A 12,231-nucleotide genomic window follows, 5' to 3' on the forward strand; every position below is an offset into this window, starting at 1 on the left:
GCTTGGGAGCTACTTTTAAAATGACCAAGCCCAAAAGATCTACCTACAGGGCCGCCCCTGCCCAATCTGTGTCGCGAGCGCGAGGGGGGGGGGGGGTGCTATTGGAGTAAATGGCGGATAAACTGTGACGCGCTTAGACGAATTGCGCCGCATAAGCACATAATAGTGCGCCACATTTGCGCTTCAGATGAGGAGGTGAGGCCCCCTCATAACTGCATGAACCTGTATGGCACAATACAACTCAGACTGGCTTACCTGTATGTCAATCAAGTGGCAAATGCCATAGTAAGGATGGATTATAGGCTAACTTATAATTTAAAAAAATAAATAAATAAATAAATAAATAAATATATATATATATATATATATTTTTTTTTTTTTTCCATGCCATGCGATCTACCCACACTACCTTTGCGATCGACCGGTCGATCGCGATCGACGTAATGGGCACCCCTGCTCTATACAGTGTTGTTTACATTCTGTGATGCGCGAGCTGATGACGTCACGTCAAGACGAGTTAACTTTTTTCCCCCTCAACTTTGTGTGGAAAAATGTGGGGATTATGCGGCCTTTTGATAAATATGCGGCCTTTTAAAAATCTGCGCCATTTTGCTGATTATGCGGTAAATTCTGCGATCGCAGAATCGCGTTTTTCTGGAGGGTCTATTTAGTGCCTCTACTGTGACATGTCTGCATGCTTTACTGTTCAAAAAGCTCTTTATTTTTCTCATCCTGCCTGTGCTGCAGCACCTCTTTTCACCCTCTGTCTGAAACCAGAGCCCAGTCTGCTCCGCCCCTTAGCCTATACCGTACGATGTGTTGCAGCACTAACCAATAGAAGTGCAAGTGTAACCTAGTGATGTCATTATGTTACCGAAGTAAGCAAAGTAGTCCAATGGAGGCGTTTCAGGTAGAGGGGGAGAGAGAGTGTGGGAGAGAAATTCCCTCTGGAGGGAACACAGGGATTTTAGCCTTTTCAGACATTTACACGTATAACACACGACAGGAAAGGGAACACCCCAAAAAGCATGATAGGGCCTCTTTAAATGTACTCCAATGTCCCCCTCTTCCTCGTCTTATCATTATAGACAGCCAGGTGCCTAATCGTTGAGGACGAAACCCCAATCAATTTCTGGCTCATCGTCGAGTCGCATCACGAGGAAGGACACCAGCTGGAACATGTTCTGCCACACGCCCAGGAAGACGTACAGGTAAAAGTCGCTGACATCAATTTGGCAGTGTATCCCTGCGTGATCCATATCACACACGCACTCAAAACCGTTCATGTAATTCACGCAGAAGCCGCCGTTCATGCATGGGCTTGAGACACATTCATCCACGTCCTTCTCACACCTGGAAGGAAACATGGGGACAAAGTGGTATTAGAGCAGAAACTAGAAAAAGTACAAAGTGATGATAACTCTTTAAAGTTTTCCCAAAGGAACTGATCAACTGAGCTTTCATCTGCCACAAGGGGTCTCTGTCTTCAAACCCAAGTGTTGGTGCAACATTCACCAAGTGGTGAAAGTGCTGAAAATAATTGAGTCATAAAAGAGCTATAATAATTTAAACAACAAAGACACAAGGAAGGAAGGAACGAAATATTTATGAAGTAAAAGTATATAGATATGTTTTTTTGTTTTACTTTATACTTCCACATATTTATTTATTAATTATATTTCTATCTATTTGTCTTTACATTTCCGCATTTAAATTGACTTTGGATTATCCCTATTTTTATTTCCACATGTTTTTCTTATTTTTATAGATGTATTATTTTATTATGGAACCCCTATAGACAAAACAACGTTCATTAAAGATCACAAGATTCTAACGTGGGGTTTCATTTGCACTTTTAATTTAATTCTATATTTTTTGTATCAAAACAAAATGTCAATATAAAACATCCGCCAATCCATTGACAACATGATGGGCCAAGAGGTGCAGTCACCCAAGGGTGAGACACCCGTGATGACAACACACGAGGAGCAAAGAGGATGAGAGATCATAATGTATGTCTTACCACTGTCCTACGAAACCAGGCGTACAGTGACAGCTGTCCTCTTCAGAGCAGTTCCCTCCATTAAAGCAGTTGTAGTCCCATCGTGTACCAGCGCATGTAGATACAGGTAAATGGGGACTTCTTTATAAAGAGCACAATAGCAAATGTCAATGTACTTCACTTTTAATGTTCCCCACAAAACCTCTGAAGCCTCATTTAGCCACTTGTTAGCAACCCCCCTCTTTTTACACAGTTAAAACATTCAACATTTAACAAGACTGACTCATTTTTAGTCGTAGAACAAAACGATTAGCTTTAGAGCCGATAGCTAGTTTGAACTACATACCTTATCAGGAATCTTAACAAATCAACATTGACTTCATAAACTAATTTCCAGGTTTTAGGACTCATTCCTGCAGCACTATATATTTACTAAGTTTTGTTAAATAAAACGGAAATGTTTTACATAAAAGCACTTACGGATGAGTCTCAATGTACCATGGGATTTCCGGAATGTTCTCGCTGTAAGAAACCAGTTTGTTTATTATTAGCGGTAAAACAAGTACTTCCATTCTTTACTCAAGTACAAATACAATGGTTTTATAATACTCCATTACAAGTGAAAGTCCTTAATAAAAATGTACTAAATCAGAAATAGAATGATCAGTTTAGCAGTAGGCCTACTATAGTATTTAGAGAATATTCATTTTCCAAGTTGAGCCAATTTGAGCTACTTTAACAAAAACTGTCTTATGTATGTACAAATGTGCTAGCAACTTGAGTTTTGTATACACGTGGTGGTGTAAAAAGTAAAATATTTGCCTCCAAAGTGTAGTTGAGTTCAAGTAAATGTAGTAAAAAAAAATACTCAAATAAGAAACAAGTACACCAATGTCGAAATAGTGCTTTAGTACAATACTTGAGTAAATGTGCTTTGCTCATCCCACCACTGAAAATAAATACAACTTATTACTCACACAGGTATGTTCCTTCTAAACTGCGAAAGAACTCACTTGCAGTGTTCACCCGTCAAACCCAGAGGGCAGAGGCACCCGTAGCTCCGGAAACCTTTGAGGCACGTGGCGCCTTCGCTGCAATTGCTGTTTTCACACATATCAGCTTCCAGGTCACACTGTTTGCCGCTGTACCACACCTCACACACACACTCGAACCCCTCCGGAAGTTTGATGCAGTGTCCGTTAATGCAGGGGCTGGAGATGCAGGAATCTGCTTGCTTTTCACACAGTGGACCCGTCCACTCGGAGGGACATATGCAGTGGTGCAGGTCAAACAGGTCCTCACACACACCGTCATTGTTACAGGGGTTGGGTGCACACACTCTAGCTCCCCAGCAACCGTAATTTGGGGCGACACCGGGGGTTATCATCGCAAACTGCTCCTCTTGAGGTCTCGGGACGTTGAACTCTGTGTCCAGGTGGAAAGGCAGAAGAAGGCCTCCGATCTCCACAAGACCAAGGCAGCCAGACATGTTCACCCCAGCCTCAGAGCTTAACCCCCCTAGGAAGATATATGCTCCCTCCCTAAGAAAATCCAGGTCCCCAGGTGCTGTTCTGGACATACTAACCTCAGTCTTGCCTCCATCAACAACCATGATCCATCTTGACGTTGAGAGGGTCTGGTTCTCCAGGCTGATCTCCACAGTGTGCCACTCTCCATCACTGATCGGACCCTCGCTTCGTACGGTCACCTTGTTGGAGTCTTTTGCCCCAGCCTGGAGCTCCATAACCACATGAGAGTCCAGGAGGGAGATGGTGACCTGGTCTGAGTCCTTACGTGCATTCAGTAAGGTGGCAGCGGACTGTCTTGTGCGGAAGCTGATGGAGAAACTGTCGAGGTTGCGCTTAATCTTCCCATTGCTCCGGTATTGCAAAACACTGCTTTCAACACGGAATGTCACGTTAGACAAACCTGAGGGGGGAGAAATGAAAGTAATTTAAATGAACTGATGTTTAGTTTACACTTTCTATGCCATATTGCATCATAAACACACTTATGATGCGTTATAATCTACTTAAAGCTCCGTATGATTATAGTTGTGAGCATTCATAGATATTCATAATGCTTTATAACAAAAATCATACACATTGTATTTCATAATAATAATACTTCATAATTGCTGGTCACTCATTTGTTTCAGAAAGACCATAGTAAATGATATATAATATAGTATAATTCCAATTGTTGTAATATATTGTAATCACCGTTATGATGCATTAATGTGATTATATAAATGACCACATATAACTTCTAATCACATTTTAATGCATTGTTACAGTAATTAACAATGATGTAATAGTATGATATACTCTTTATACAATAAAAAAATGTTTTACATTTGTATTTATTAATTACAAATCATTATTACCAATCATATTGACATGTTTAAGTGCCCAAAAGATAACAAAGCTAGCTCAGTATACTCTTTATCTGTCCTGAAGAACATTATCAAAACTATAATTATTTATTTATTTGATTATTTAGTAATATTTTATACATTTATGCAGGAGTTATTTGAACTTATCTTACAAAATAAATTGTCAATTGTCTTTCAAAGTGCACAACAGACAAAACATTAAACAGCTACCTTATTGTGTCATCTAATGGCACATCAGGCAATCCTCTAACAAACAGAGGAACAAGACTTCCAAAAGCTGTCTGTAATACCACATCAAAAAAGAAAAGAAAATTGGCCATTATTTGCAGAAAAAGGGAGAAAACGTCAAATATGTGTGCAGTAAAAAACACTTAATGGATCGGCTTTGATGGGGTGGCTTTAGCTGTATACCACCTCCTTTTCTCTTTGTGTTAACATGTGACACCTCCAGGAAGACTTATCATCATGAACCTCCGCAGGCATGTGGCGGCCGACGTAATCTGACCGGGATTACCGGGTTTTAGAGGAATCCTATGCAATATCCCTGTCTCAACTCTGTTCCCTTCTGAACTCAGCCACTGTGTAATCAGCATCCGCACCAGCGAGACCACACACTGCAGATGCCCAGTACCATTGAAATTGACAAGAAAAAAAAAAAATACACCTATTTTATGCTTTTAGTTGGCGATGTCCTGATACATTCAGTTGGCTGTATACACTTTACTATCCCTAGCATAGATCTCATTCCTTGGCAAAAGCGAAAGACTCCGAGACCTTATTATCCCATGCATTTTAAGGGCAACGGTATTTATAAGACAGGAATAGCAAGACTTTAGGATATCAACTCAGGTCGCTTACACTCAAAGCCCTGAGAGCGGGGTTGACAAACAGCAGGGAAGGGGCAGGGTAACAGCTCGCACCATTTGACCTCCTCACAGCCCCGGCCCGCAGTGTTAGGCGGACAGTTGCAGATGAAGTCGTCCCACATGGAGTAACACACTCCTCCGTTGAGACAGGGGTTGACCTAACGGAGAGAAAACAACCCAAATAAATCACGTTGTAAAAATCAGTAAAGAATGAGAATTGAGCCTTATCTCACTAAAGACGTAGCAGTATTGGTATCACTCACAGCACAGGCATTGTCACTGCTGCATCCTTGTGCAACGTTGACAAGTTGCTCCAGGATGTAAGATTCCACTGGAGTTTCAATGGGATAGAACTGAAGTCGCTTGTTGTTAATCCTTAGATCCTGGATGCATCCCTTAAAGTAGCCACCAAAGGAAGCTGAGACCCTCGGGTCTGGAAGCCCCCCAACGAAAACCAGATCCCCGGTATGAGCATCGATAGGCCTGATGAACATATGGCCCTGGATCTGGGCCGACTGGAACAACATGGCAGCCATTCCTTTCAGCATCACAGTCACCAGATGAAAATGTCCGTCACTGATCGCAGTCCGACCAACGAGGGTCTCAAAGTTGTTGACCTGAACTTTGATCCTTCCTTCTTCCAACCACAGGCGGAGGTACTGGGTGGTGCTGTTGGCCAGGATGAGGAGCAGGCCGCTGGACTGTCTGGTGCGAAGGAACAGGGATATGTTCACAGAGTCACCTGGCTCGTCATTCAATGAGAAGGAAGCATAATTCTCCACGTCTTGGTTGCCAAACCTTGCTGTGACATACTCTGCATGGATACAAGGAAGAGAGATGGAAGATGGAAGAGAGAGAAAAGGGCGTGAAAGCCAAACTTAAACCGTACAATTTTGGACAATATGCCTATTTGCTTTCTTTAGGCAGGTCACATAAGAGGATTGATGCCACAAAATGTTAGTCCATGTTTTGACCATAGACTGTAAAGAAGTGGGCGCAGTCCCTTCAGCGTCAACTATTGGTTTTTATGGACTATCGTTTACAAGTTTGGCACGTTAGCTGTCACCATCTTGTTTTTTTGAGAGAAGAAACTTAAAACCATAAACTCATACGTAAAATGTTTACTGAGGTAGGTAATACAACAAGAGAGAGGATAGGGTCATTTTCTAAAACCAATGGAAATAATCCAGATTTAAGGCTTCTAATTCGTTTCCACATTGGTTTTGACTTTTTAGAACTGGACACTTGGTTTTGACACATGGGTAACATTGAACTATTCCTAGCACAGTTTTCACAATGACAAGTGCCCTACGTTCATGGAAAAAGGAAACTGCTGAAGAAACTAACCAATGCAAATGCCTCAGCATGGTACGATTCAATAAGACTCACTGATTTGTCAAGTCCAGTCAGATGAGCAACTGAAACCCACGTTTCTTTAATCCTCTGCCCAGGTGTGTGGCTGAACACGGTGCTATTTCTACTGGCACTGTAAGCTCCTTTACAGTCTAATGACTCATTTTAATCCCCTGCTGGGTGGCTCCCCTCACAGTTAACCTTTGAGATGTATTGCATTGACGTTGAACTTGATTTGACCTGTAAAGGTTGTGGATTAAAAACCCTAATGAGTACAACAGCTAAATGAACAAGTCAAAGTATTTATTGTGCAGTAAAATGTTCCCTGTCAGTGTTTTCCGTTTCTATATTATGGCTTTCATTGATTAATTTTACTGTTGTAAATGATTAATTAAAATGTTATGTTTATTTCAATTTTATTGGATTTATCTTTTGTTGGACATTTTACTTTTACGTCTTCTTTTTAATACTTTTTTCTACATTTAATTATAATTTTATTTCACATTCTTACCTTTACCAGTCAATTTATATTTCATACTAAAATGACCAACTGTTTCCCGAGGGATAAATAAAGTATTCTGATTCTGCCTAAGGCTGCACTCATTGTAACTCCTCCTACAGTTGTGTAGTTGAATATACATCAGCAATATATAATGGTCCATAACATCATTATGGTTGTTTCTTTGCATCTATCCTCTGAGAACAACGTATATAAAAAGTGAACATTTCCTACATTTCTCAGAAAACCAGCTACATTTGAGCTGATCCAAGAGGCTTTTTAAAGAGTTTATTTAGCTTAAAGCGTAGAGCTATTTTTCTCAAATGGAACACTACATCCTTCCAGTTATCACCAACATTAAAAATCCAAAAACAACAGGAAGGGGTTTAAAAATTGTAATCCAAAAAACGTAACTAAAGCTGTCAGATAAATGTAGTGGAGTGAAAGGGACAAGATTATCCTCTGAGAGAGTAGAAGTATGCTACAAAAATGGTATTGGATATTTGTATTAAAGGTCCCATGACATGGCCATTCCTACTGATCATAATTCCATTGTTGAGTTCTACTAGAATATATTTACATTGTTCAATGTTCCAAAATCACATTGTTTTTCTCATACAGCATCTCTGTATACAGTGGCGGCTCCAGAGTATTTGTGTTGGGTAATCTATAGTGGTGTGGCTCAAGTCAGTATTTGCAATGTAATTACATACACGCTCCCCTTGACAGTGAAACGCCACGCGTGAGGTTTAGATATCCGTCTCAATCCAAATTGAACTGTATGAAATAAAAAGGCACATTTGTCTTGTAGTAAATAAAAAGGGCGACCTGAAGCCAATCCTGCAATTTCCCCACAGGTGAAAGAGTTGACATGCTGAAAACCCAACCCCTGCAGGGGAGTCTGGGGGGATTCTCCCCCAGGAGATTTTTTGAAATACTAACATAAAATACACATTCTGGTACTCTCTTGAGAAGAAAAATAAATAAATCTATTACTACACGACATATTTAAAAAAATGAATGCCATTTTTGTTTTTTGTTCTGACAGTTGAACCTGCTGCTCCTCACAGAGAGAAGAGGGAAGAGGCTTTGTGAATGACTTTGCATTGTGGATAAGGGTGGATAGCCCCCATTGTTCTGTGTGTCAAAATGAAAGACAGCCCACACACCTATCAATCATCAAACCGTGGGGTCTTATTTGATTACGTGTTGTTTTCTATCAAGTAATGTTGTAGCCTATGTATCGATGTATAGATGTACTACAGCAAAAGTATACTCCGTCGAGACTTCCTGCAACAACACCACTCCGTTATCTTGATTCTGATTGGCCAGAAGACATTATCAAAGATGTTCTATTGAGAAGACGATCACTACGTGACAAAAGTTTTCAAAACCGTTTCTAGTCTTCGGTATTTCCAGACAAGTGGCTACTGAAATCAATCTTACTAACTGCTGTCTGTGCAATTTACTCCGCGCGAGTTGGCGGGATTTATTTTGCTTACTTTAACATCATTTTTCATGGTGGGGCTAAGCCATTTCTTGGTATGGCTGTAGTCTACCCCAGCCATACCCTGGCGCCGCCACTGTCTGTATAGTATGTGTATACACTCTGTCCTACATGCCTTGTTGGAGCCCCCACTCTGCTCTGATGTGTGTTTATGTGTTAGCAACCAGAAAATGACACCAGTAATGACTAACAGATGAGAATGCTGCGTATGGTCTGGGTGCCGTGTTGGCGGGACGTTGCGGGGCTCGCTGCTCCGCCTTTGAGACTTGAGGAGCGGACAGTGTGAGCTGTATTACTGGTGTCGTGTCCTGGTTGCTGCGAGACAGCGAGACACCACGAAACTCAGCATGAACTCAGCCTGAGCACACACACGTGAGTGTGTGGCGAACTGTGAGTGGAGATCCACGCTGAGAAAAGATAAGGCTGAGCGTGCCGGCGAAACTCCGCGGAGTTTCGCGGCTGAGAAAAGATACGGCTTAGTGATTGTGTGTGTGTGTGTGTGTGTGTGTGTGTGTGTGTGTGTGTGTGTGTGTGTGTGTGTGTGAGGAGCTCCACGGATTGGTCCATTTGGTCGTTGTTACGTCACTTGGTACCAGTAGGAAAAAATAAAATCTCCAACGAGGCGTTCTGGGGCAGCATAGACATTTTCTGTGTTAGAGTTTTACTCGCTACAGGGTGTACTTTGAGAGTTTTTTACTCTGCAGACCGTTTACATGCAGAAAAAGCTACATAACACACAAGGGGACGGGTAATAACCAGAAAAGCATGACATGGGACCTTTAAAATGCAGTCCTTGAGGAAATGTACTCAGTTAGAATCCTCTGTGTGTCTTACCCTCTGCACAGTCGTCCCCCTCATAGGGCCTGAAGCACTCACAGGTGTAGCTCCTCCACCCCTGGCTCACGCAGCGCCCTCTGATCTGACACGGGCTTTCATCGCACCTGTCTCTGTCGCTGCACCCCTCACTGACGTTTACCTGGGCGTCTGAACCATCATGCACTGCAGACGGCAACACCAGACATGAGTCCACAAGCACATCTCTGAAGCAGCCCAGAAAAGCAGACGGGTGGTCTTCTTCATCGGCTCCTACGCCTGAACTCCAGTTCCCTCTGACTGCTCCGATGAAGAGGCTGTGACGGACTGACCCTGGCTCGGGGAGAGCAGGCGCTGGCTCCAGCAGCTGGACCTCAGAGATGGAGGCCCTGGTGCAGCTTTCTTCAGTGTAGAGCAGCTGGATCATGCTGACCGCACCACCTAATGATGCTTCAACCGTGTACCACTTGTTATTGGACAAATACTCCGGTAGCTCCTGAACCAGAGTGCTGGAGCCTTGACCCTTGAGACTACGGAGGCCAAGATGCCCATCCGTTAGCTCAATGCTGAGGAGAAGGTCGTCCACTCTGCGCTGCAGCAGGGTGCCGTAGGGTCTCTCCGTCCTGAAGCTGAATGTCACATTTAGGGGAGCTTCTGGGTCAAGAAGCTGAGTCTCTACGTAAATGTAGCCTTTGGTCTCGAATGAGAAGACGCTGGGTGTCTGGCATTTAGGGCCCGTAAAGCCAGCAAGGCAGATGCACGTGTAGGTGTGCTCACCATGGACAAGTAAAGGGGAGCACAATCCTCTGTTCTCACACTGGTTGTCATCACAGCCTGAAAGTGCGGTTGTGCAGTTTTCTCCCCCGTACAGGCGCCCGTTCTGGCTCTGTTGGGAACAAAGGCACCTGAAAGCGCCATCGTGGCTCTCACACAGACCACCGTTTTGGCATGGCTGCTTTTCACAACTGCTGAGGTCGTCTTCGGAGAAAGTGCCTGGAGGGACAGATGAAAATGAGTTCTTAAAAATCATTCAAAGAATACATCTCCCTGAGATTACCATTTGTATCTACATTCCTCACCCAGTGTTTCCAATGATCATTCAATAAAATACTGTTCTATGCCTCCATATTGAACCAAGGACAATAATGGATAATGGAGAAATGTCTTGATAATTTGACGTTAATGGGATTTGTGTTTACCACTTTCACATAAACAGTAAAATACTAACGCAGATACGCTACTTGTCTGTGCAAGTGCCAAAGTGATTAAATAGTGCAGTTGTATTGATAATCGATGTGATTGTGAAGTACTGAGCAATGAACTACTGGATAAATGAGACTAGGATAACACTGCAAAAGCTGTGTGAGAGTCTGTAAACAACTGTTTTGATATAGTGTTGCTGCCCCCATTTACTTCCATTCATTAAGACCTTCCTCAGTTTTATAATTCTTGGTTCACTGTGGAGGCATGCGAGGGAAACAAAGTTTTCTTCAAGAATTCAAGGTAACAAAGGGTGAGATGATATACACATGGTCAGTTTGGGGCTGAAGTATTCCATGAACGATTTGGACTGCATGGTCGTTTTAAACATGAGAGTCAATAAGATTAGCACACATTGACACATCTGTGTGTAGAGATAAAGCACCTACAGAATGAAGATTAGAAACCACAAAAACAATGAAATACCCCAAATAACTGTTTGATTTGAAGTTGGAATACATTTAAAATGTAAATAATTTAGAGTTTGTAGCTTGTTTTCCAACAGACTTAATGTTATTTCCAAACATGATCATGATGAGGTAAGATAAGTGATGAATTTGGCTTTGCTTTAAATAAATATCATTATTATTTGTATTATTTGCTTTAATATTTTGTTTTCTTTTTGTTATTACTCTTCATCGTCTGTTTTTTTTCATTTAAAATACTTTTTGTTTAATTGGATTGTCAATTTACAATAGTTCGAATGTGTTGCATTTCAATTATTTTATACATTTTCATAAAGCAATCTGAACTTTATCTCTTATAAAAATTATAATTATTTTATGTTTTTTTGTTATCACTAACTTCCCTTGCGTAGGTGAGAATCTAAAAATACAGGCTAATTGCCCTTTTTCAACAACATACCTTTAGTTTTATCAACTCAAATATATTAAAAACATTCTTCAAATAATTGTAATCTCATTTAGCAAAATGCATGTACACTTTATCCAAATATTACCTGCAAAAAGCAACCATAATGTCCACACAAGCACGCTGAATCTCCACATTGTCCTCAACAAGTAACTCCGATATACTAGCTGTTGGTCAGGATCTTCACCTCAGGTCAGAGGCAGTGAGCAGCTCCATCTTCAGCCTGCTCCTCTCTGTGTTTTCTGAAATGCCTGGAGTGTTGTAACACACAGCGGAGGGATTAGGCTAATGCACTTACAATGTCTTATACATTAAATTAGTTTGGAGGGATTCACTCAGGAAGCTAATTTGAGCAACCTCAACAATCCTCCGTAGAAAGAAGTCCGATGTTCACTTATATAAGTGTCTGCTGGTCACACCAATGGGATTAAAGAGGTGAGAAGTAGCTTGACCTTAAATCCAGTTTCACTTTATTACAGCCTCAGTGATATGGAGGAGGAAATATTCCCAAAATTCAGCTAAGAATACACACACTTAACCATGGAGATAATAAACAAATACTCCTCTGTTGAGTATTTGGCTGCAGCATGTGGTTGGAGCGTGGCAAAGTCTTTGAAAGAAGTCCTGTTCTTACTGTATCTGTGATGGTTCGCCGTCATTAAAACG

General features: G+C 41.6%; 1 protein-coding gene across 1 annotated transcript; it reads right to left on the reverse strand.

Annotated features, from left to right (window-relative positions):
• Positions 1–512: 512 nt before the first annotated feature.
• LOC307018157 (protein crumbs homolog 1-like) lies at positions 513–11,817 on the reverse strand. Its single transcript, XM_079648282.1, has 8 exons — positions 11,654–11,817; positions 9,457–10,428; positions 5,527–6,077; positions 5,256–5,421; positions 3,016–3,931; positions 2,483–2,524; positions 2,024–2,143; positions 513–1,353 (listed from the first exon to the last, which is right to left on the reverse strand). The coding sequence occupies exons 1-8, from the start codon at positions 11,700–11,702 to the stop codon at positions 1,101–1,103; spliced, it is 3,069 nt and encodes a 1,022-aa protein (XP_079504408.1). The 5' UTR covers positions 11,703–11,817; the 3' UTR covers positions 513–1,100.
• Between the last annotated feature and the right edge of the window lie 414 nt (positions 11,818–12,231).

The sequence above is a fragment of the Notothenia rossii genome, assembly GCF_949606895.1.
Source record: "Notothenia rossii genome assembly, chromosome: 9".
NCBI classification, from domain to species: Eukaryota; Metazoa; Chordata; class Actinopteri; order Perciformes; family Nototheniidae; genus Notothenia; species Notothenia rossii.

Coding starts and splice junctions, on each gene's coding strand:
- LOC307018157 (XM_079648282.1), bottom strand. CDS start 11,702: ATGTGGAGATTCAGCGTGCTTGTGTGGACATTATGGTTGCTTTTTGCA. Junction 10,429..11,653: donor ATTATGGTTGCTTTTTGCAG/GTAATATTTGGA, acceptor CTGTCCCTCCAG/GCACTTTCTCCGAAGACGAC. Junction 3,932..5,255: donor CCGCTCTCAGGGCTTTGAGT/GTAAGCGACCTG, acceptor CTCCCCCCTCAG/GTTTGTCTAACGTGACATTC.